The sequence below is a fragment of the Bufo bufo genome, chromosome 4 (assembly GCF_905171765.1).
Source record: "Bufo bufo chromosome 4, aBufBuf1.1, whole genome shotgun sequence".
Taxonomy (NCBI): domain Eukaryota; kingdom Metazoa; phylum Chordata; class Amphibia; order Anura; family Bufonidae; genus Bufo; species Bufo bufo.
The window spans coordinates 560,746,566-560,774,230 of record NC_053392.1 but is presented as its reverse complement, the minus strand read 5'-3'; the positions used below and the strand labels follow the sequence as shown (position 1 = coordinate 560,774,230).

The window sequence follows — 27,665 nt, the reverse complement described above, 5'->3', positions numbered from 1 at the left end:
AGTTTTGAATACCTTGAGAGGTGTAGTTTATAGAATGGGGTCATTTTTGGGTGGTTTCTATTATGTAAGCCTCGCAAAGTGACTTCAGAGCTGTAGTGGTCCCTAAAAATTGGGTTTTTGTGAATTTCTGAAAACTTTCAAGATTTGCTTCTAAACTTCTAAGCATTGTAACATCCCCAAAAAATAAAATATCATTCCCAAAATAATTCAAAAATGAAGTAGACATATGGGGAATGTAAGGTTATCACAATTTTTGGGGGTATTACTATGTATTACAGAAGTAGAGAAACTGAAACTTTGAAATTTGCTAATTTTTCCAAATTTTTGATAAATTTGGTATTTTTTTATGCAAAAAAAAAATAAAAAATTTGACTTCATTTTACCAGTGTCATGAAGTACAATATGTGACGAAAAATCAATCTCAGAATGGCCTGGATAAGTCAAAGCGTTTTAAAGTTATCAGCACTTAAAGTGACACTGGTCAGATTTGCAAAAAATGCCCTGGTCCTTAAGGTGAAATAAGGCTGTGTCCCTAAGGGGTTAAAAAAAAAAGAAGAAAAAATAGTTACACTACGCAATGTTGATTTCATTGCTAATGATCACCAGTAATGTGTTTGAAAACAAAGGGTCACCATGACATCTTGGGCAAGCAATTCTACCTAAGCATTTACAATATCTATTTAATATTATTAGAGTCTAAATGGTAAGAGATTTAAGATGTTCTCAGATGCATATAGTTTACTAAAGTGTTAGACATGCCTTTTGTGTAAATCCCCTTCTGAGGGCATTTACGCATTAGCGTATGATGCAGCAATACTGTTTTCTGGCCTTCATATTAAACAGCTTTGTGGTGTTATGTACTGGTTTTTGAATTCCACCATTTGCTCTCCAGGAGATAAGAATTCTGGGATTTTCTTACTTGCTAAGACCTGATATTCATGAAAGTAACTTTATGTGTGATTTAATTTACATAGTACAATATGGATAGTAAAATATAATTCTCTCTCTTTCCAGATTGGCAATTTGCCCAAATTTCTGATTCTTACTATTCCAAACTTTTTTGAAAAATTTGAGTGGAATTTTAATTATAAAAAATCTATTTGATTGTCTCAATGCAAAGTTTTTCAGATTTTTGTGGTTGACCATACATTAGGTTTTTATTATAGCACTATGATAATAATATCATGGGCGTAACTACAGGGGGTGCAGAGGGTGTGAAAGCACCTGGTACCTATAGCTGACCAGTGCTATAAATGAGATGTGATAGTTGTGATAGTATCTAAATTTGGCAACAACTCACATGCAGGAGCCACATAAAGCTTGTGAACTACTGATTGAAGTTGTATTGAATCTATGCCATAGGCAAAATGGTAAAAACAAATCCATTACAAGATAGAACTCATTAGTTTAGGACATCTACAAAATGTTCTACTATAGAGAAAATAGGTGGTGCAGAAAATGAGCAGCAAGAAGAAAAAATACTAGAGACTTCAGAAGATTCTAATGGATGCAAATATATCTACTACCTTCCCTTTAGTGACATATGCTCTTTGCAGGCTCCTTTCTACATCTCCTACACATCTGTTGTGTAATACAGTTCGGTATGCGCTTCTACTCATAGTAATGGCGCATGCATGAGACTCGCACAGTCTTGCGTTAATGGAGGCTATCTTCATTCAGCCACATCGGAGCCCATACTCTATAATAAAGGTATGGTAATCGGGAACTCATACTGTTTAGTGAAAGAATCCAAAAGATTTGGATTCATCCAAGGCCAGTGCAAATCTAAATCTTCCTACGCTATTCCTTTCATTAGATAAAGTTATCATTACCTAGTTTTGTTACACCTTAACATGGCTCCTGTGGGGAAAAAGTTTACTGGCCTCTATTGTAATTTTATTTTATTATATTTTTTTTTGGGATAAATAATACAAAAATCTTCTAAACAACTATAAAAATGTATTCACAATGATAAAATTTTTTATTTCATTAGAGACGCATTACATCCTAAGATGGATATAAAAGGAAAGTGTATCAACCAGGTTTCAATCATTTAATAAAATGATCACCAACAATGATTAATGACAGCAGCTTACAATATCAAATGGCAAGAAAATCTGTAACAACCATAAGTGGATGTAGAATTGATAATTGCTTTTGTAGGATTGGGTTATGAAATTTGAGAAGACCTATATGACATTCGATTTCAAAAGCAGAAGCTAAATGGTCCACTGGAATGTGTAATAGATCTGGCTAAGTGTTCATTGTCCAATTAGTTTTCTCACTGTCCAAACAATATAGCGTTGCCCTTATGTAGTATATTTTTGGAAACAATATAAGTGGGCTATAGAATTATGTAACTATATGACTATGCATTCATCTCAAAGATTAAGAATTATAATAATAATAAAGCCTTAAAGGGATTCCTAAAGCTTCCTTTATAAGTTCTATTTTGCTTTGGCAATATTGATTTACATATATTCTTAGATGACCTAGAGGTAGAATTTCATGATCCACAACAATTTCTTTTCACAAAACTAAATTACTATATGCATCAGTAATTTGATGCCAAGTTCCAGGAATAAATGCAGTCTTGGATCAAAAACTGTCCAACACACTATCACCGGAGCATTCTTTGCAAAGGCGTGCATAATAGAAAATTCATTTATTACACGTCAAACAGCAGATCAACCATCAAGGTTATGACTCTGCTATCATCGCTTGATATTCATGCAATCATACTGGAAATATAAATAACGTCAACAGACCGCTTGCATAGCACAAGACTGAAAAGTGGAATTCTTCTATTTTATGAGTATTTTGCCACTTTTTATACCATCATGAAGCCTGGTGTTTTATTTATAAAAAGGCTACCTGACTTCAGCCAGCTGGAAGTGAAGAGATGAGAAGATGCACAGGGGGACTGTATATAGGTCCCTCCTTTGCTCAATATATGTCTACACTATATTGCTATGCACTGTAGGTACTATTTGAGCAGTGGCATGCAGTAGGTAGGGTAGGGGACTTATTCTTTCCTCCTTTGACATAAAAGGGTTTGTGTTAAATGGGTCAGAATGGGTTAAAAATAAAAAGCATTACTCACTTTCACCTCTCCCACACCGCTGCTCTGGTCCCTGCCTTTCAAGACCGGGTGATTTTCCATATTTTTTTTTTATTTATTCACATAGTCATATTAGGGCTTATTTCTTGCGGGACAAGATGCACTTTTTAATGGCACTATTTATGGCTGCATACAATGTGGAGGGAAGCAGGAAAAGAATTCCAAGTGGGTGGAATTAAAAAAAACACCATTCCGCCACAGTATTATGGGTTTTTTGTAATACCTTTTCCTATGTGGTAAAACTGACCTGTTACTTTTATTCTCTGGGTCAGTATGATTATAACAATACCACATATGTATAGTTTTTGCTGCGTTTTAGTACTGAAAAAAAAATACTTTGGAAGAAGCACATTTTTCCTTTGCATTGCCAAACTCTGCCCCCATAACTTATTTATTTTGTTTTATGTGCATAGAGCTGTGTGAGGGCTCATTTTTTGTTGGGCGATCTATACTTTTCATTGATACCATTTTGAGGTGTGTATGACTCTTTGATCACTTTTATAAAAAAAATTTGTCTGAGGGAAAGCGACCAAAATTTTTGGGACTTTTGACTTATTTTGACTTTTTTTCCATTTCACTGTTTGCTGTATGGGATAGCTTTATATTTAAATAGTATGGGTGTTTTTGCAAGTGACAATGCCCATGATGTAAAAAAAAAATTCTGTATTTTTAGTTAAAAAATGTAGTTAAATTTTTTATATATATATATATTATTATTTTTTAACTTTTTTAAAATTCTTTTTACACTTTTTAATAGTTTCTCTAGGGAACTATAGCAAGCAATCATTAGATCATTAGATTGCTATTCTCATAGATTCCAAAGCATTACCATTGGAGTGTATGGGGATTACACTGTGTTCCGATGGAGCACTGCCATAGGCAGGCTTTCTATAGGAACTAATGTTTGGCAGCCATGTACTACTCCTGAGTCCAAAGGCTGCCGCATAGCTGGAACATGGCCTAAACCACGCCCTCCTGGTCTAACCTCCCAGATGCCATAATCACATTTGACCTTGGGATCCGAGGGATTAAATATATGTGATTGTTGTTATCGTCCATCGCACACATTAGTCCCAGGTGCCTGCTGTTTAAAACAGCAGGCACTCAATGGCAATGGCACCAGCTCTGCTCTTGAGTGGGCGCCATCTTAAATGCCCAACCTCTAATGTAAATTTACGTGGGGTGGTTGGGAAGGGTTTAAATAGGTTGTGCCAAGTCTATAAGTTATCCTCCTGATGGAACGGGAGGTCAAGCATTTGTCCAGCTGCTCCATCCATTATTTGTGGAGCCATCAGAAATTGCTGAGCACTGTACTCTATCTCTGGCGGTTCCATAGAAAATTAATTGAGTGACAGGGCACATACTGGACATGCTGCTCAATCAGATCGGGGGGAAAGGGACCACCGTTCTTGGGATCAGTGGGGATCCCAGCAGTCAGACCCTCATCAATCAGTTAGTTATCCTTAATCTTGTGGATAGAGTATAACTTGTAAACTTGTCACAACCCCTTTAAGCATTGCCATGTCTTGTGTATTGACATAAGATCAGGAAGTGGAGAGCAGCATGGGCCAGAGCAGCATAGCAGTAGAAGCAGCAGAGGATTGGTAAGGTGAATAAAACTTATTTTCTTTTTTTCCTTTTAACCCATTCATTTTTTTTTTTTTTTTAATAAATGTTCTCCATCAGGAAAACTCATTTAACAACTCTGGTCACTCTTTGCCTGTCTTCCAGAAACCAGTTTACATTCCTCAAAAATGGAAATACCACATTCATGTGTTTTGTTATTATAGTTTTGAGAAAAAAGATGGTAAACCCTGATCTGGGATTATTGTGACCAGTTTGAAAGACTGTAATGGCCACTATGGACTAAAGTGTGTTCTGTAAGTGTGGCTATGTTTGCAAAATATTCGTTCACTACTTGATTGTAAATTTATTTAACATATTTCTGTCTAAGGTATATGGCCACCTTTGATCTAAAGATGATGACACACAATGAGATACTTTAGTAGCATCCAGAGTTGTCTTTCAATCCTCACTCTCTCCTTATCCCTAGCATCTTCCTTCAACATGTTCACTATGATCTGGGATTATCGGGTCAGATTTTTTTTACAAAATTTGATAAAATTTGATGAATAAACATGCAACACCCAAAGGTCATATTAGAAATACACATACATGAGTGCTATAAATGTGTGTTGAGTGTAGCATATTTGTTCATCATATTACAAAAAACAAATAAAATGGTAAACTTTCTGTACCCAGTAATCCCAGATCAGAATTCACATGTATAAGGAGAAAGGTAGGGATAGAGGGAGAGTGTGGATGGAGATACAATTCTGGATGGTGTTGATGCATTTCACTGCATATGACTATTTTTAGCCTAAAGGTGGCCATACACATTAGACAGACACATATTGAACAACGCCTGAATGAACAATCATCTGGTGAGCAAACATTTTGCGAACACAGTCATACATACACATTTTAGCCAATATTGGCCACTATAGTCTTTCAAAATGGTCATACATGTTCAGAGATGCTGGGCAGACGACAAATTATCTCTCCCTGGGAAGTTTTTTCACATAAAGATCACTGTGTAACAGCCATCTGCATTATACGTACACAGTCAAGGATTAGCAACTATAGGACAAAAACTCTAAATATGGCCAACTTATTTTCAGACAATGATGATCTGTTATCAGTTGGATAAAATTTTTGTTGGCTGTTAAATTTCACACAAAACTAATTGTTTTGGTTGAAATTGTTGAATTTTGATTGTATGACTATTTTAGAGCATTATGTTTTGCCACCTTATCTTCATCTCCAGTGAAGAGGCCAATGCATGTCAATTGAGTGCACCACATCCTTTATTCCCAATTACAATATTTGTAGGTGTCTTAACTTAGTTCTTTGTAGAAGTAGTTCAACCTGACATAATAAGAACTGAATACTTTGATTTGTTTGCAGCATCCCTTTCTCATGTAACAGTTTTGGAATCAAAACTCTCAATGCAGGTTGGTATAAGTAAGACAACTGGGAATTTCCAAGGCACCTACCTATCGCCTTTCTGTCTTGTGAAACAGCTTGAGGGAAAAAAACATGCCAAAATATGCGATCTTTGCCGTCATATGCATTCAAAGTTTAAAGCCAACAGTTTTTATTGTATGTTGCAAGATCATTCAAGGAAACAGCACTGGAATCCCTTTCGGGAGACATAAAAGTCTACAAAACCTTCAAAGTAAACTGGATTGAAAAATAAACAAATAATGTTCTGAAAAAAGTTAGAAGAGTGAAATTTCCAAGTTTCCCTTTGGGATCCCAACATACAATAAATCAGTTTTCCTTCTGATAATGGCTCTACACAAGTAGATGTCCAGGCAGCAAAAATTGTAACGAAGAACTGTTATTGTTGCTATAAAAATGGAGAGTAAAATTGAACTATCTATGATAATAAAAAATTGAGCACTTGTTTTTTTTCTGAAGAAATATTAGATTTGACCTAATTATATTATGTTGCAGAGCATAATGCACAAATAATATAAATAATATACTCATAAGGTGAAGAAAAATTGCTTAGTTTGTTCAATTTTGTTAAAAGTTGAAACCAGTATAAAAATATTAAAGGGACATTTCCACCAGAAAGAAGTATCACTTTTAAACTCAGTTTTCAGAATATTTTGTTTTGAATGTGTGGCTCTTGTTATTTTTCATTTTTACAGTTATATGCCATTGAACATTAAAAACAAAATATTGTAATTCTCTAGCAGACAGCACATATGATAAATAGATAGGTAATTCAACATCAGTTTACTGCTGCTTTGAGGTAAAGATGTTATCTGAAGGGCAATCCTTATAGTAGGTATAGAATTGGGATACCAGTATGACAGCTCTATTTTTCTACTAATAGGCCTATATGAAAATGACCACAAAAGAGCATTACGCTTAGTGTAATGTATGATGCTCTAATGAAGTCACTTTGGGTCAGCTCTCTCTGAACACAATGATTACCTGACTGAAAGAGTTAGGGAAATATTAGACCTGCAGATGAGCATTACGATTGTCAGGAGGAAGCTTTCTTTTTGACAATTTCCTGCTCGTCAGGGAAGGACACCACTGCATTTACATACAAGATCTCCACTAAAGTATGTGGAGAAGCGATCACTAATGCCATCACTCATCCCCATACAGAATAATTATTTGACAGTAGCAGAGTGTGATTAGACAGCGTGATCTGCCTCTTGTTCATTGGGTAATTGTCTGCACTTTTACACAGGCAGATCATTAATGAGCATTCCTATGAATGCTTGTTAGTGATGATCTGGCCGACCCTCTGCAACTCTAATACAACCCTTAAGCAAGACTGTCTAAAAGTCCAAACAAAGAGGAAGTTTAAGATCCAGGAGAGGAAGGAGAACACAAGCAGTGACTTTTTAAAAAGGTACATAGGATATTCACATATAGGTTGTTTATATGTGATTAAGGAAAACATTTGATGGAAGTGCCCCTGTAGATATTTAATAAGCTCTCTTTTCATAGCCTGATTAAATAGTTTTACCTACAAACCCTCCAACATGGAGAAAACCTTAATCCTTTATTAATTCAATTAGATTACTACACTGGTTCATTAGTTAAAGCCCAGCTTCAGTCAAAGCCTAAACAATTCTAGATAATAGATTTGGCTGAAGTTAAGCCCAGTATTCTTTATTAGGGTTCCTTGAAGATGAGTTATTGGGAGTCGTTTGGAGGGGTCCTCATACTGGTTCCTGGTTTTGTTGCCCTCGTGCAGCTTTTATCACAAAAATAACAGTAAAAGAAAATCACTAGTGGCCAAAGTACAGTGTTGCCTCCATTTTGTATTTAGGCGCAATGGCCCAGATTTACAAATCCTGTAGATGATCTAAATTTAGAACAGCTGTCTAAACCTGCTCTAGGGTTATCACTGGGCCTCAGGCTAGATGATAAAAGTGGTGCAGGGAGACACTTTTCTTTGACCAACTATTATTTGGCCTACTTTGAGACAGAATTATGGAGCAATTATGGTGCAAGATGGTGCATCTTAGGGTCTTCTCCCTTTCCAGTAAATCATGGCCCCCTTTTCACTCTGCCCCCTAGTTAAGCATGTTGGAAAAAATTGTAGAAAACCTAGATACACCAAATTGTGCCAATTAGCTAAATTTTTTAGACAGGTTTTTGGTTCAAAAAATGATTAATCACTAACAATGCACAGCTCCCTAAGCTTCCTGAAACCCATATGAGTATGGCATGCAGATGTAGCAACACTAACCAGTATTGCATGCTAGGCCATTAATGTAATGCTGCTATTTGCACAGCAAGTTGCTCATTCGTTTTATATAAGTGCAGCCAGACTATGTAGATAGTGTACAGCACTGTCGTGCACTATGCAGTGAAGCAGCACTGATACTTCTGTTGGAAGGATATTGGGGTTTAATGAATTTTAAAGTTAAGAATAGAGTTACACAAATGCATTCTATTTCATTCTATTTCCACTACAGTGTAAAATGAAACTTCTCCAAAAGACCCCCGCTTTATGAGGACTTCCCTTTTATCTAGACTTTTTATCTATATTTCCAGAGATAGATTTTGATTGTTTCATATACTATACCTGCTGAGTGTGGTCTTTTGGAGGATCACCCCTCTAGATGATCATTTTTTCAATACAATTTTGGCTGCTCTTATTAGGTCCCTAGTCTTCTCAGTAATGTCTTAATGGTGCTACTAATTATGTGTATTCATCCAAAAAGATAGTAAATAATCTAATCAATATCTATTAAGAACATAAAGCATAAAAATTACAATCTGTGCCCCACAGCCTATATTATCATCAGCCATTTATGGAAAAAATTTAAATATATTACTTACAATGTGCAGCTCTAAGTAATCACCCAGTCCCGTAGAGCTGTCCACTCGAACCAATAATGCTTCTTTTTGTACAGTGCTAAACCCTATAGCCAGTCTGTCTGCTCGTGTACTAGGCCGATCGTTCGGTGGCCAAGTGTATGTTATTTGTCCTCCTCCTTTACTAAAGATGTACGTCGTCCCAGCTGTAGAAGAAACACAGAGAAATGTATGTTATAGAACCAACGTGAACGAAAAAACATAGAAAGGCATTGTTATATTCAACCTTTGGACAAACACGTTATTTTGCAATTAGCATGCTAAAGAGAACTTTATGCCAAAAATGATACAATAACTGAGAACTTTTCTAAAAGGAAACCATGTAATCCTGCAACTGAAATAGAATAAAAATGTTATCATCATTCCATCTAGTACATTCCAGTATTCAGTCACAAAGCTTAGATCAGAAATCGGCTGTTCTTGGCTGTTTCTGTGACTCCCATAGAAGTGAATGGAGAGCTGTGCAGCTCAGCCACCTCTCCATTAACTCTCTGATGATGGTAGGATGAGGGGGTCATGCGACTATTCTGGAGATAGAAGTGGGACCCGCATCTATTAGATATTTATGACATAAAGATGAAAATACCCATTTAAAAATGATTTTTCTCTATTTTGTTTTCAAAATAGGAACCACTTTCACAGTGAATCTTGAAACTGGTAAATTTTATCCAACCATCTCTAAAGGTTAACAATTTTTTTTCAAATGCATTCATTTATTTTACTCACTTATATAGCACTGACATATTCAGCAGCGGTTTACAGACATTATCATGACCTACTGTCTCCAATGGAGCTCAGAATCTAAGTTCTAGTATGTCTTTGGAGTGCGGCAGGAAACCAACACAAACAAGGGGAGAACATACAAACTCCATGCAGATGTTGTGCTTGGTCAGATTTGAACCTAGAACCCCACTACTGCAAGGCACCAATACTAACCACTCAGTGACCACCAAAATGTAAACCACCCAAATTCACTATGAATGAAACCTATGCAATTTTTACTCTTTCCAAAGAGGCTCTGCATCAGCTAAAGTAGTTATACTATGTATGGTGTGCTATCATTACATCTCTAGAACCTCATTAAGAAGTCAATAGGATGATCATGGTCAATGATCTCTGCTTTAAGTTCAGGCCTCTGTCCACTACTGGTTCTGTTGAGTTTGGATGCACAGATTAAACCAATGTAGCCAAGCACTGTGTCCGCTTTGATGTACCTGTCAGTGGGAATCCTACAATGATGTATAAGTACACATAAGTGCTCATAAAATTACACATCTATTCAATAAAAAAAATAAAAATAAAAAAAATATGTTCTAAAGAACATGTCAGGTCATTTATGAACTACTGGTTACAACTTTGTATCCATTGTTTTTCCATGCTGTGTTTGTCTAAGAGATTGACTACTGCACTTCATTCTTTGTTTTCAAATAAATTTACCCGGCATCAGCCCATCACTCGTCACTTCATTTCTTTTCTTCACTCTTGCTATGACACATAGCGAGTTGCCTTGGCAATACATGATAATGTATCCTCTTTGATCTGCCATGGCACTGGGTGGAATCAAGAACCTCAATAACTTTTGTAACAGAGAAAATATTTATGTGGCCAAACAATCTCTTTATTGTGATACATTGATTCCATCTGTTGCTTTTCTCTTGAAAAGTATATTGCACACCATGGCTTTATTATTAGGTCCCTAGTCTCTAATGTGTTCTTTATTTTCTGAATTATTCTTTTAGTCGTCACTCAACTGTGAAACTCCAGAACAATTTCTTTCTTACACTGTGAACTCTCGCAATACGCTATTCATGTGTTACAGATATAGCAATGTAAAGCAAATGTTTTGTGCACCGAAAACATAACTGATAACTGTTAATACCTTCTGAAACTCTGAAAAATTAAAGGGGAATTACACCATAACTTAAGGCTACTTTCACACTTGCGGCAAAGAGATCCGGCAAGCAGTTCCGTCGCCAGAACTGCCTGCCGGATCAGGCGAAACGTATGCCAACTGATGGCATTTGTAAGACTGATCAGTCAAAAAAAATGAATTGAAATGCCGGATCCGTCTTTCCGGTGTCATCCGGCAAAAACGGATCTGGCATTAATTTTTTCACCTTTTTTACGGTCTGTGCAGGACGGATCCGGCATTCTGGTATTTTGAATGCCGAATCCGGCACTAATGCATTCCTATGGCATTCAGGCAAGTCTTCAGTTTTTTTGGCCAGAGATAAAACCGTAGCATGCTGCGGTTTTATCTGTTGCCTGATTAGTCAAAATGACTAAACTGAAGACATCCCGATGCATCATGAACGGATTACTCTCCATTCAGAATGCATGGGGATATGCCCGGCATTGAGCCCTTTTGACGGAACTCAGTGCCAGAAAAGAAAAACGCAAGTGTGAAAGTACCCTAACTTGTGATATAAAGCAATATGCTTTAAAAAATATTTCTACTAGTTATGGCCATGTTTGTAGAGATTAAGAAGTTCTACAGACATTTTGTCCATCTCAGCTCAATTTTACCTCCAATGTGTTGTTTTCCGAAAGATCTCATGTCAGAAAGCAACTAGTGAATTTGCACTTTAATTTATTTACTTATTTTCTAAGTGTTAAAGGACCACTACATAATAAAGAATATGCCATCAGAAAGTGATTCAAGCTTTGTATGCTGAACATTTTATTTTAAAACTTTTGCAGCTTCTTTTTATTATTGTAAAGTCATCATTACTTATCTTTAAAAAAATTACAGTTTTGTCAATTTAAACCGATAATAGGCTGACATAATCTGTGCTATGGAGGTCACATCTCAGTAGTCCTCTCAATATAATCACAGATATGTCTTCAATAGAAAATATACTATGTCCAGTTGATCTGACTTTTTGCTACTTATAGACCTCTACACAGGTCATAGAATATGCTCATGGCACTCTACCATAGAAGTCATCTACAGTCTACAGGTTCCATGGTCCATGTGGCTACTGTAAAGCATATCATTGAATGCTGATAACAAAGCTGCCTCCATAATCAAGTACTGAAGACAGAGTTGAACATTTATACCATGGCAGCATGGTACTTTGTTTGTTCCCCCGTGTTTAGATTGCGAGCTCCATTGGGGATAGCAAGTGATGATAATGTCTGTAAAGCACTGCAGAATATAACAGCACTATATAAAATTAGTGAAATAAAAAATACCACATTCTATTTCTAGAAAATACCAAAAAATAGGTATTTGGATTAATTTATAAATAATTTTGCACAATGATTTCACAGTATAGCAATTAGGCTCGCAATTATATCAAACTAATATCAGAATATGCATAGTGATGTACAGAAATAGGTTAGCGATGCCACAGCACTGAAGTCATGCACAATGTAATGCACGCTTCCATTGTCCATATACTGTGCATCACTAGCTCTACATACTGTATGTCTGAGTGGAGATGGAGTCAGCATTCCATTACTAGTTTTCATCCGAAATATCACATCTAGTGTTTATGCATCTACAATAAATTACACACAGATCTTTTTGAAAATCTAATGGAGTGCTGCCTCAACTTTTTACTTTGGAATCCATATTGAGAGTGATTTGGACCACAACCTGCTGTGGCAAGCACCCGCGCATCCTGTTTTCGAAATATTTTACATGGAGTACCGTTCGCCCAGCTCCCCCTGTGGGCCCGATAGCAGCTGCTATGCCTGCTACCCTGGTAGTTATGTCCATGAAAGCAGTTTATTGAGTGTGCTCACGTACCCCCCCCCCCCCCCCATCATTGACTATGTTGGGACCAGACAGCAATCTAAACAAGGATGCCCAAAGTGTGGCACGGTTTGTAAAGGATCGGAGCTGATAAGATTATTATAGTATATCCCAGAAGTTTTGTAAAATATAGGATATAGAAACCCTAACAGAATGAGGTGAAAATTCCCTGCTATAACATGCTATATATCAACAATTGCTATTTTGTATTCTTGTAATCCTGTGTTCTGCACATCTGAAAATATATTTAGCATTGATATTTTGTAAAAATGATTCTCAGTTGATAAACAAAATCAGTTTATTCTTCACAATTTACACCCGTGCATCGGAAAACCATGTTTAATGTAAGGTGAAGAATGCACTGAATATCTGACCGTCCTACAAATCCCATAGGCTTTTCGAAGGCAGTTGCCTAGGAATACATGGTTTTAGCAGTGTTTTAGCAGTGTTGCATTTGCCACAGACAAGCAAATGAGGGATTAAATTATAATCTCATATAGTCAGAGGACTTTGAAGCCAGGCCTGGATTTGTAGCCATAATACATACGGCTTAGTTCAGGGTGGTGAAATTGCTAAAATGGCAACTCTGCACATTTTTGCTTATTGTAAACAGATAAAGTGGATCTGGAGAACAGGGAATAAAATAAATGCATGTTTAGCAATGTCTCACAGTTTTTAGAGTTGCACAGCCCTTTAGACCATAAATAATATAAATTCATCTTAAAACACAGAGATATGCCAAAAGATAACCCCAGACCTAAGAGCTTAGACAGAGAGAATGCTTACAATGTAATATATAGTGCTCTACTGTTTGCAATGGGTCTCATCTATCAAAACGATCTAATAAGGAAAAACATCTTGTTGCTCGTAGTAAATAATTAGAATTTAGCTTTCATTTTTCCAGACCAGTTAAGGAATGAAAGCAGAGTTCTCTTAAAATGCAAGATAATCTGTAGGCAGGATGTTATAGAGCAGAAGGAGCTGAGCAGAATGATATAAAGTTTTATGAGAAACTATTCAGTGCAATATATTTATTCATAATTGTGCTAATTTTGAATTTTGAAGTCCAGGAGGCGGTCCTATCAGTAATTGACAATCATACAGGGAAGGCTGTCAATCACTGATAGGACCGTCTCCTGGACTTCAAAGCCCAGAGTCAGCAGGAATATAACTGAATAAATGATGTTAAACTCAAACTTTATCCATAAAACTTTATACTGTATCAATTTTCTCAGCTCCTCCTGCTCTACAACATGCTACCTTCAGTTCAGACACCGTGTTAAACATGACACTTTCCCTTCAAAGATTATTAATGCTGTTATAACTTTGGTACTAAGAACAGTAGAAATTTGGCATATTCTTTAGCCAGGGGTGAATACTTCAAAGCTGAGAAAAGTACACATTAAGGTAATGAAAGTGTACAATATTTCACATGATGCGAATGATGGCATAAACCATTTGCATCATTGAGATATATTTTGTGTATGCCCTAGCTTTAAAAAAAAATATATGAATCATTGCATTGTGGTCTTATCTTTATGTTTATGACCAGCTTAACCTACTTTAGGTGCTAAGATGTCTCTAGCAGATATATTTCGATGCAGTTTCCCAAGCTGATTCACCCTTAGAGACCTTTTGTTTCTTTATTCATTTTTAGCTTGCCTTTTTTTTAAATAAAAGCTAAAAATGCATTTCCTGATCAATTTCATCTAACAATTCTTCTCCAGACAATCTCTCTCCTCTCCTCTCCTGAGCAATATTTTGCTTACCAGGTTGATTCATTAATTGATGCAGTGCAATACAAATGTGATCAAAGGCATTCATATTCTTTGAAAACTTGGATTTCGGTGCACACCAACCTATGGTCTAGCTACAGTTCCTCAGCAAGATACATGCCTCTTGACTTATCTTTTTTAATACAATGGATTTTAAAAAAATACATGGGTTTTTTCATACATGTCAATGTAGTATATACATCAGTTTTGGATAAATGAGAGCATGCTACTGCGCGCAATTTTGTACGCTCCTTCATCTACAGTCAGGTGAGAAAGGCAAGGCTATTAGTAGTCAGCTCACAGAGCACATATCTCAAAGTCAAGACAAGAATTCAGGCTTAGAGCCAAGTGACCAGAAACTCTGACAGACCCAATGGATCAATAAGTACTAGTTCCCTAGATACAGAACACAATACTAGGGCAATCTGAATCTACCTTTCAGGCAAACTGGCATCATTGTGCAAAGACAATGAGTTTAGGCAAGGGAAAGAAAGCTACATGGTCTTATTCTTTCTTTACACTAAGCTGTAGAAGGCGATGATGAAATCTTTTATGATATTTAGTTATCTTCAGTAATGGAGGCTAAGCTTGAGCTACAGAATTTATCATTGTATAATAAGCCAAGTAGATTTCTAAACTTTGTTGCATTACCAAGACCCTGTCTGTCTCATGTATTGTCATTTTGGCTGTGCTACTACTTATAAGTAGGGTCATCCATAAAATGAGAACTCAGATGTCATAATGTACAGTATGTTCATGCTACTTTTTTGTATTCTTGGTAAATGAGACAGTTTTCTAATTTTAAGGGTGTGTCTTATTAGTTTCCAAACGTTTCCACCCTTGACAACCTCCGCAAACATCTACTGCCAGACAGGCAATAAATATAATGTTACTTGATCGACAGTCAGATAGGGGCATATGAGCAAGGGTTGTTTAATGAACGTTTTTAATAAGGCATTAACTCACGTCAGGAAATTACACAGGTGGGGTTAAACCCTCAACAGTTCAATGGATGAAGGTGCTCCTAAGCTTTACAAATATCAAAAACACAAACCAGTGCTTTGAACTTTGAGCAACCTACATGTAAATGTCCAATTTAGTCACCTACTGGTCTGCCCTTCCTTGCTTTTCTTATTAGCTGTTTTTGAGATGCAGAGGTAAAAAAGAAAAAAAAGTAGTCTGTTTGCAGACTATCAATGTCAGCTGATGGTTTATGAGAAGCCTTATCTCTGATCTCCTGACCTTATAAACATTCATTTAAGCCATATTCTTATCAGTTTGATTAGAATTTAGATATAATGAATGTTTATGAGGTCAGGGGATCAGAGATAAGCCTTCACATGATCTGTCAGCTAACAGAATTGAGAAATGATACAGGCTCATTTTTAACCCCTGTATCTCAAAAACAGGTGAATATTTTAATAAAGACTGGCTAAAATAATTTTTAGCAAAAATGAGTAAAATACAATAATTACAAAAGTCCCAAAGGTGTCCAGAGCCTTTAAGATCAGCCATGTACAGTATACAATAAGCTCTGGGTGCAAATATAACACGGTACGTGTTAATATGAGCACTACATGCACCTTGTCATTAGCAGCACATTTATATCAAACCATTAACATGTTTTACCCATCTCAGAATTGGTGGCATATTGCTAGCATATGTCACCAATGTATGACGGATGCAAGTTCCAACCCCTTTCTCTACACCAGGCCCTTCAAATTGAAGAAGTGCCAACAAGCATGTGCAACCAACTCTGCTTTATAGCTATGAGACTACCAGATACAGAAAACCAGAACATATCAACCAATGACATGGTCAAAAGCGACTCCTTACACATTATTCAGCACAGTCTATAGTTCTGTTCACTAACAAACTATATGTGTCCATCCTTATCTTTCCACAGTACAAATTCAATGCTACCAACAATCTCAGCAGCCTACAACTCACATCACAACTCCTGGGTGCTTACATATAAAAACATATAACATACACATCTCTGGAGAGAGAGTAGAACAAAATCATGTTTGTTTGTTTTTTAAGCTGCTCATCTAGACGCACATTTCAGGATATGCCAAACCAAGAGAAAATGTAGGGAATGATATACCTATATTGGTACCAAGTTGTGATAGCATATTTTGGTACATTAGGCATAAGAGAGATATATTTTAATTATTATCCAATATAACAATGCACTATGTTCTGTATTTAGAGATGAGCGAAGCTTTGAAAAATTTGATTCGGCACCTTCGCTGAAGTTCGCCAAGAAAATAAATTTACTACAAATTAATCTGGCATGAATCGCAAAAAAAAATAGGTATACCTTGGCCACTCTGCCTTAGGGTACGGTCACATGGAGTGGCCACGCTGAGGGCTGGTTGCAACTATGCTGAGGTGAAGAACCGTGCAGCCAATTAGCTTGCAAGTGCCTTTCATTTAATAATGAAGACCGCACTGTATAGCCCTTCTTCATTGTTTATGGCCGCGTGCCACCTTTAATGCACCTTTAAACAGCTGTTGCTGGTTTGGGGTTTGGCTGGTTAGATGGGGGGACAATATGCATATTATTGCTGTTCTGTCCTGCAATCTCCTACAGGTTATTTGACAGTAAAAACAGAATATGAATCAGCTCTGGCATACCCACTTCTCCAAGCCCAGCGCTCTCCTGCACTAGAGGTGGGAGCCCTTTTTCTGCCATCTGCTTTTCCTCCTTTTCCACCTCATCTAATATTGATGAGAATATATAATCAGGAACATCCAGCTCCTTCTCTCTCTGCATCTTGCTGACTTTTCTTTGATAGAAGGATGATTTGGAAGATGTAAAGCCAGCAAAAGATGAGGATGGACATCATTAAGACTTGGCCCCCCTAAGGGGTGCAGACTGGATGGTATTGGTCGGCCTACTCGCACTGGAATAATAAAGGCTTCCATCTTACTGGTATTGAATAGGGTTGAGCGAACCCGAACTGCAAAGTTCGGGTTCATACCGAACTTTGCAAGTTCGGGTACCCGGACCTGAACCCGAACCCGGACTTTTTCACTGAAGTTCAGGTTCGGTGTTCGGGTGATTTTATTATTTTACATTATGACATGGTTATAACTAAAAATAATAGCATTCTTAAAGCAGAATGCTAAATAAAATGGCCAATGAGGGGTTAAAAATAATTAAAAAAAACTCACCTCATCCACTTGATCGCACAGCCAGTATCCTCTTTTTTCTTCTTTGTGCAGGTGCAAAATGACCTGCAATGACTTCACCGCTCTCACCACATGGTAAGTGCAGTGACGTCATCGCAGATCCTGCTGAATAAAGATAAAAGGACCTGTGGTGATGTCACCGCACTCACCACGTGGTGAGTATGGTGACATCATTGCAGGTCCTTTTGCAGGTCCTGAAGAAAGAAGATGATTATTTTTAATCCCTCAATGGCCATTTTATTTAGCATTCTGTCTTAATAATGCTATTATTGACTTTAATGGGGTCCGGGTTCGGGATCAAGTTTGGGTCAAGTTCGGGTCCCGAACCCGAACTTTGACCTAAAGTTCGGCCGAACCCGGCGAACCCGAACTTCTACGGGTTCGCTCATCCCTAGTATTGATTTATATTTACGGCTGATATAGGAATAAGTAAATGTAGGAATAAATAAATAAAACTGATGCAGAATTAGTCTCCCTGCACTCTTTCTATCCCTTCACTCAACACTATCTATATTTAAAAAAATAAGCTCTAAACATACAAATGCATATTGTACAAATGCAATTATGATCTTTCTCTAATTTTCAAAATGTTGAAGCGTAAATTAAGGAACAAAAATTAAGATGAAGAATGTCTACTAGACAATAAAATATAACAGTCTGGGCGATTTCTTTTTAATCTGTATCTCCTAAGAAATGAAGGAATATAACAAGCAGATGATGTTTTACAGTTTCCATGCCTAGACATGCTTACTTTCCTCTGAAAGATGCTCTTATGGGCAAAGGTGACAAGCGTATGGATCAGGGAGAAAAATAAAATTGAGTACAAGGAATTAGAGCAGAATGGATACCATAGAGGTCGCTCTCAACCATATGGCAGAACATGACATTTACAATACATGGATGAATTGCTGTCTGACAACTCACTTCCCTGCTGGTCTGTAATTATCCCGATAGCCATAAACCTACATAGTTATTAGGTACATTGATAAGGTTTTTAAATATAGAAAACTGCTCCATAAGGAGATATTTTTATTAAGAGAATGTTTTTTAATATTTTTTTACATGCGGATGAGATAGCAAGATACTATTTATTACCTGAACACTAGTCAGGTCAATGCCGGCAGTAACACTCAACTATGGTAAGTCATATATAAAGATGAATCAGAGTAACAATAATTATTTATCACCCTAGGATTACATTTGTGCCTTGGTACAACTTTCTACAGTAGTTAGGTGTTATACACATGCAAGGGCAGTGTTAACAGAGCCTATAAAGTAGTGCAAGGAGTCCTGAGAACTTAAACTGGTCCTAGAAAAAAAAAATTAAAAGAGGCCTCATGGGTAATTGGGTTTGAAATGACAGAACAATACAAGTAGGCAGGAGAAAAAACGGAAGATGGGGCCAGGAATACCGCTCAGCAGAACTAAATACCACAGTGTGGCACAAACTACTGCCGCCGTGACACAGTACAAAACTGTATCATCATCCTAAGGACAACAATACACTTGAATTCAGGAGAGCACCTGCGGCCACTAGCCAGGTGCATAAGTGACTGTCTGGTAGCCATGAGGAGTGCTTCAGCACCCCCATGGGCATTGAACCACCAGGAAATTTCCCTGTAGGGTCTATGGCCAGCCTGCCTCTGCTTGCATCTATAATTCATAAGGCCTCCATAATGAAGTATCCAGTGAAGCATGCCACAATTGTTCTATGCTGACTTCCTTTTTCCTCTGTAAAGATCTATAGTATAATACTGTGCATGAGCCCTTAGAGAGGTTGTCCGGGAATACCTAATTTGTAATAGTTGGAGGCAGCCCTCCTCCCCTACTGAAAGGATCATACTTCCCTATTCCCCACCACTTCAGTCCTCTGCATCTTGCAGTTGTTTTCTTCCTCCCCAACATGGGCATGGTCATGATCTTCTTCAGGCAACCGCTGGCTTCAGCTATGATGTGTCCACAGGAGAAATTTCACAGCTGAAGCCAGGGGTTAGCTGAAGAGTCTTAGGTCACCATGCTTAAGCCAAGGAAGAAGAAAAAAAACAACAACCTGGAACAAAGATAGAGATGTGGGATCTAGCTCAAAGGACTGGAGGAGCAGGGTGCAGGTAAGTATGATTTTTTCAGTAGGGAAAGCAGGCTTCTTGCATATGTTAAAAATTATGGGGCAAATTTATTAAGACCAATGTTTTAAAATCCGATCATAATAACTTCTATACCTGGCAGTGGGTCCGCCTGAGTTATGAAGAGGCACTGGCCTCTACATAACTTCAGCAGATCCTCCACCACTTCTAAATGTAAGACAGCTTCCTAGCTGTCTTGCATTTAGACCATTTTCTATACCTAAAATAGGTGTAGACCTGGCATGAGTGGTCATTGATATCAAAACAAGTCACTACTTCATGTTCACATTTAACGTTAACCTGACACTAGGACAGTCTGATTAAACTAAGGATTTTAGTAGGATACTCTAAAGCAGTTACACTAGTAAATACAAAAGCCTATTTGCCCTACCATATCTTTCATCTTGGCTGGATATACAATATTCTGAGATGTGTGACAATGACTGACAGCTATATCTATCTATCTATCTAGAGGGAAAGCTGTCAATCACTGATAGGACCGCGTCCTTGACTTTAAAGCCCAACATTGACTTCAAACAAAAAAAAACATATACAGGCGGCACTCACTATTCGGTGCAAACTTCCTTTATTTCCTCCAGGGCTGAGTACATGAAGCTGGTTTCATCATGGCTGGATACAGAAATGGCTCGGGGCGGACAAACATACAGCACAGTGTGCGGATATATGGCAACGTCCGTTTTTCACGCCTCCGCCCTTCTTCAGACCAGTAACATGCACGGCACCACTGCGCCAATATTTAAATGTCGGCTCCAATACGTCATCTGCGTGACGTGCGTGACCTCACCAGCAGCGTCGTAAAATGGCACTTACATGTGACGTCACACTAGGGTCAGCATTACATAAAGTGTTACAAAACACACATTTTAAAAACATAATCCTACATTAGGACACACTGGATATTACAAGAACACTCCCAAAATTTAAACCTAAGGGGCCCATTGCGCATGAGCACAAAATCCATTTGCTTTCTCTTCTAAGGAGTTCACGGTGTCTGTCTCCCCCTAGTGGGAGGTTGGATACAATCTCTATGCCAGCAAATCTCAGAACTTTGCTATTACCTCCATGCTCGGGGTTTACATGGTCAATAAGGCGTGGACATCCTTTACCTGTGCTCAATGAATTTATGTGCTCTCTAAATCTTTCACTAAGACACCTGATAGTTTTCTCTATATAAAACATACCACAAATGCATGAGATTAAATAGACTACGAACTTGGTTTTACATGTGATTAAGGTGTTAACTTAAGGTTGTAATCCACCAAAGGATAGGACCTCCCACTGGGGGTTATACCTGCAATATGAGCAATTACCACAATGGCAGTTTCCCTTAGGTTGCCATCCTTCTAGCAAAGTGCCAACTTTATTTTCTCTGAATCGACTCCGGACCAACATGTCCTTTAACGTGTGGCACCTCCTAAATGCTATGATTGGATGATTGGACGAGTTACCCTAACATCTCTAAGCCGGAATTTAAATGTCTAAATTTCATATTATACAGAATCTTTTCCTATAAAGCTATATATATATATATATATATATATATATATATATATATTTATATATATATATATATATATATATTTATATTTATATATATATATATATATATATATATATTCAGCTCCTCCTGCCCTATAGCATGGTGCCTGTAGACTTACATTACATTTCCATTGTGACAGGTTCCTTTTAAGCAATAAAGGTTATAGTCACATGTTCTCTTTAAGCAAATTCATAAATATGTAATTTGAAAAATGAGATTTTTTGAGTCTTTTATCAATGCTTATTAAAAACAAAGTCTCCGCATTGTAGCTAAAATAAAAAATTAAGTTTGTATAATTAACCCAGCTCAATATATATCTATAGAAGAAGAATTAATAAAAAGTAGTGTTAGTTGCTAAGCAACTGCTAAGTGAAGTCACTTTATACCATTATCTACCGGTTATACAAACAATTTGGCTGCATTGCATTATGTTTAACCATCAAGAATAATAATAATAAATAAATCAAACTCTCAGAATTAAAACGTAGAATACTTTAGATGCTACATTTTGCTTTATATTAAACATAGGAAAAATCTGTAAAGACACTTTTCAATCTGTTAGCGGACCTTTGTTCAAATGTGTTTTCTACCCCAATTCTTTTACAAGTATCAATGATCCAAAAAGTAAAACGTTTGTTTCCAATCATTGTCCTGTGTAAACCGATCACTTAACAAATGAGCAAATGCTGGTGTGTAAGGGGGTCGCATCTGTTTATGCGGCACTAAAAAGCACTGGTTGTCGGCAGCAGATTGACCTGTGAAGACAGGTGATGTGCAGCTGACCATATGCAAACTGAATAGGGGCCATATAAAAACAAGCCTGGATCAACTTGTATATCATCGATTGCCATCAGTTTGGGGCTAACATTGCCCACTGTAAAAAATCTCCCTGACTTGAACTAAGTGGTTTGGCATATTTAAGGAAACTGTTATATAATGAATTAATGGATGTATCATTCTTCTACGATGATACCAAAAATATGGAGTTGTTTTTTTGTTTGTTTTTTACTTGTGCACATTAATAGCACATCTATAAGAAAGCTATTTTTTACATCTCTTTTTTTTAAAATTTTGGCCTTGTCTAACCTGCTTTTCAAAAGATAATAGTCCAGTATTGTCTTGACTATCTCAATTGCAGAAATAACTGATTGCAGACTGTAATGTAGATCTGGTGCTCAAGTATAGCATAATTTTTTTTTTTGTCAGATTATATTTATTAGAAATTATAGCAATATAGATTATTATAAATTGTTAGCTGGATACTGGAGACCTACAGAACTGCAGATACAAATTTCGAGACAATTGTCACAGAAGAGGAGACAGACTGTGCTTTGTGCAGACCACTGCAGGGAGTGGCAGATATCTTCTGGTTGGAAACAGACTTACATGAACCGAAGGAAACAGAATCAACTTAGAGGAGATTAATTGACAGCAGCAAAACACATAAGGCTAAAAAATATTTCATTTGTCACCGAGCACATTTCAAAATTGCTGATATGCAACAGCCTGTTCTGTCTGATAGTTTATTATTCAGAAATCTAACTGGCATCAGTAATCAGGATTATTGCTGAGAATTTACAAGGGAAACTTCAAGACAAACTCTTTAAAGTGGATGAAACTTTGAAGTTCTGGTGCTGGAGCTTCTGAAAGCAACTGACTAGAAGGGTGCCAAAGTCAGAACCCTCACCAATCTCATATTGATGACCTCTCCTAAGTCCTGGAGAGCCTCTTTAATGTTGGATCAAATCTAATGGCCACAATTTCTCTGTGATGTGATATAGCCAGGCTAGCCAGAATAAATAAAAAAAAAAAATGCAAGTAAATACAACTACAGCTACCCATTAATCTCAACCACCTTAACATTATCTATTAATATTTTCCCATTTACTATGCTCCCATATATCTTCTAACGTAGAAGCTTCCTCTGCATTATTCTGACAGTGACTTTCATGTAAAATAAAGCATGACACACAGAAATATGGCATCCTCCAAATATCATCAATTATCTATTCAGAATGCTTAAAAAAAGAAGCACATTATTTGTCATTCTAGTGTAGCGCACTGTGAAATGACAGTCAATTAACAGATTATTGATTAACTATCTCATTGGTTCAGCAGCACATGGCGAAAAACAGAAAAATGCGGGTTTCCAAGTGCAAGATTCCACTGAACAGTCAGGTACAAGCATGAAACGTTTGCCATTTGCTTTATGTAAAAAACTGTTAATCTCTTCTCCTTCCCTGACAGATAAGGAAGCCTCTGATAAAATGCAGATCAAAATCGAAATTAAAACTGTCAATACAAGAGGAGTAAAAGTTTCTTATTTCTACCCAATGCGCTTTCCTTGGCTGCAAAACTCCTGAATAAATTTTTAGCACCTGACAAGGTGCCATTTATAAACCCTGATAAAATAATGAAAGATATGCACTTTCAAATGGAAAAAAAATAATAATAATAAAAAATTGCAGAGCATCAAAAACCACTGTAGTAGAAGACAGTGTATCTTTTAAAAACATTTTAAATTGGAATATGAACAAGTATTTACTATGTGATGCACGGGGGAAAAAAAAAGTGGAAATGGAATTGTCAATTGAAATGTCAGGTTTTCAATGCCTATAATAATACGGTGCCATCTAACATACTTTTATTGCTAAAGTTGCCTATGAAACGATAAAAAAGAAGTAGTTTTCCTGATTGTTTGGGAGGACATTCATCTGTATATTTATGTCTGTGTATGTTTTACACAGTAAAATCAATCTCGGAAAACATGTCTGTTGTAAGAGTTTTATGGGGGCTGTAAAGCAATGCTGTATTCTTCAGTGAAGATCGAATATTACTGACTCAGGATACATAATTCTCATACAAATAAACATGTAAACAAAAGCACATCTATTCCACAACACTAAATGTAACACATTTTTTTAAAATATAGGAAAATTGTATCTTTTCCGGCTATTTCCGGCCAAACTTAAGACAATGGCTTTGGGGGGAGGCATTATTATAGTGACCCTCTGGTTCATGAAGAAAAAATATCACATTTACTGGAAAATGAACAGGACACTTACATGGTGACCTGCTGGTCATTCTTTTAGCTGCAGATTTGTGGATTCTTTGAATTCTCTTCTGTCATGCAAGATGGCCACACTGCTACCTTCTTAGACACTTCCTACTCATCCTGACCTGTTCTTGGATTGGCCACCATTGCTCAAGTGCTGGCCGATCCAAGAAGAGCAGCAGACAGTGTTATAGGCTACCAAATGCTCAGTATAGATAAAAACATGAAAATAGGGTCACCAGGTAAGTGTTCTATTTGTTCCCCACTAATTATGAATTTTTCTTCTTGAACAGAAGGCTTTTTTTAAAGGGTCCTTCAGGAGCTATGTTGGAGCTCGACCCTATATACCAGGCACTATCTTTGGGTTCTGTTTCTGGCAAATCCAGGTCAAGCAGTTTAGTTATTGTAGATGCAGAAAGTGTGTTTTCTTGATTTTCTTGGTTTTAAAAAACCTTGAAGACCAACCAAAAGATGTGTTTTGGGCATAATATATTGGCATTATATATCTAATGTGCTTTTAGATATCTAGAAGTTGAAGACTAGTGTGTCAGCGATTTGGCTCAGGTCAGGTGGCTTTAAATGACCAGATTTTTCTAAAATTTAAGAAATAGTACATTGTATTAGAAGATGTTGAATATGTGCAGTGCAAAATTAGCAGCTACTTCTCAGAAAAAAAAGAAAAATCATCTTTCTTCTATTTCAGCAAATAGGAGGAGATTGAAAAGGCAAAGATGTCTTGTTGACAATACACGTAAGTTGTTAACACGTGATGAAGTTCTTGATAAAGGTTCAGAACATGATAATAGCTGCTGATTGATATACAAACCTCCTTAAAATGGCCCAATGTTTCCTTTTACTTATGTCTGTGGGGTATTAATCGTTAATGAGGAGATTCAGCGGATATTTACAGCTCTCCATGGAAAATTATGCAAATTAGCTCTCTTCTTTGCCCATCTCTACTAGTCATCTTAAAGAGATTGTGCAGTTATTTATATCTTTAGGATAGGTCAACAATACCTGACCATCGGGGATCTGACACCCGGCACCCCCCCTTCATTACACTATGTGCTGTCCCCTATGAAGCGGCGGCATAGTAAAATTAGAAGTACTTGAATGGAGCAAGAACTTGTAGTAACACTGTACTTCCTAAACTAAATACAGTGTAATGAACAGGAAGCGGCACTCTCATGGAAGCTCCACCTCCTCTTCAAACTGCTGATGATCGGGGGTGCTGTGTGTCAGACCCCCGCCAATCATGTATTGATGACTTATCCTGAGGATAGGTCATCAATGTAAAGCACAGCACAACCCCTTTAAGATATGGTCACAATGAAGAAACAATAAAATAATTTGATAACATAGTGCTACCTATGAGATCTACAGTATTAATCCTTCCTAATGTAATCAGATATTCCTTCACAGATCTAATGGCTCATTTACACTGCTTGACGAAGCAGATAATTATCGGTAACGAAGTGTTCCTTCCTGACAAATATCAGCTCGTCAGTCGAGGTGTCCGCTTTATGTCTGCACAGTCTGGGGAGGAGCGATGACTAATGCCATTGCTCTTCCTCACATAGAATTATTGTTTGCAGACAGCAGAGTGCTATTTAGATAGCAAATCTGCTGCCCATAGATGATAATTTAGGTGACCACACTATTATCAGACGAATGAGAGTGTTGTTCATTCATTGAGTAATTGGTGGCACTTTTAGATGTGCCAATTATCGCTAATGAGCATGCATGCTCAATAGAGATAATCTGCCCAAATATTGGGTATTGTAAAAAACCTTAAGTTTAAGCAATATTGGAAGGTTCCTCACAAAAGTGAAGACAAAGCACTGGACTGGACCTGTCGCTTCATGGTCCTCCTTTGCTAATTTGTGATCTCTATCAAATGTTACATTAAGGAAATGAAGTTTTTGTGGACAACTGAACGATGCAATGTATAGCACAGAACCATTCAATATATTCTGTTCATGCCTCCGAGCAATGCATACCCATGATTTCCTTGCAAATGCAAGCACAATTGAAATCACAACTGAATTGAGAAAATGAGTATATAGCGATGTCTGCTTCATTAAACAGCATTGTTGATTTGATACTATATGAAACTCAATAAGTTCCTCATTTGAGTCAAATTATCTAGCATTTAAATTGGAGTATTACCTAGAAATGACTAAAATATCTTAAATGATCAAATTATGCAATATTATTGTTCATTTCCAAAAGGATCCAAGCATTTATATTAAAACAGAATGGTTCTTGTTCAAATGGAGAACTTCAAGAAAGTATATTCTGAGCATCTAACTACATAATAGGGTTACCTTATGAAAACTGCATATTGATATTGATGACCTATGTATTCTAGAACCTCCACTAATCAACAGTGTTAATCGCAAATATTCTAATTGCAAATTTTTATCGCGAATATCGGCACTTCGAGAATTCGCGAAGATGTAGAATATAGTGCTATATCTTCGTAATCGCTTCTTGCTTCTGGGCCAATGAGAACGTTGCAATGTCTGAGCTTAGCAACATCCCTAGCAACCAATAGGAAAGTTGCCTACCCCTTACTATATAAGAACCTCCCCAGCAGCCATTTTCTGCTGTTCTTTTTCAGTTCTGACAGAGAGAGCAGTGACATTGTTGTGCTCTGTGCTTTCATCTGGATCCTATTACTTATCCAATTACATTAGATAGTTAGTTAGCTTATATATATAATACAGATATTTACTGGGAGATAGTCAGTGTAGGTTAGATAGCGATATAGTGTAGCTGATAGGTTCCAGTGCAGGGTGTTAGGCAGTGTGATAGGAGTTACTGTACTTTGCATTTTCTCCAGTCTCAGGAAATGTCTAGCAGCTTGAAAAATGTAGCAAAAGTGAGCCACGCCTGTATTGCACACGCAATACGCGCATATTACATTGCAGATTTTTTTTTCTAAATATTGCTAACTCACCACCAATTCTAGCAGTGTCATTTGTTACCACCTAACTCAGTTGCATCCATACATTTTGAAGCGTTTCTTCAAGTGAACCTGGTCATGTGACCCAAAATCTGACCAGCAGCCCAGATTTTGCTTTATTGTGTAAACTGGAACTCAGTCTCTCTACTGTGGCTCACTTCACGTGAACTTCAGAATGGCATCATCAC

The 27,665-nt window shown here is 37.0% G+C and overlaps 1 protein-coding gene across 13 annotated transcripts in view; it reads right to left on the bottom strand.

Moving 5' to 3' along the window:
• NRXN1 (neurexin 1) overlaps positions 1 to 27,665 on the bottom strand; it is a 1,679,151-nt gene that overhangs the window by 364,718 nt on the left and 1,286,768 nt on the right. For all 13 annotated transcript variants that reach the window (XM_040430258.1, XM_040430259.1, XM_040430265.1 and 10 more), the window contains one exon: positions 9,002 to 9,183. In XM_040430258.1, coding sequence (XP_040286192.1) covers positions 9,002 to 9,183 — 182 coding nt within the window. The remainder of the gene's footprint in view (positions 1 to 9,001; positions 9,184 to 27,665) is intronic.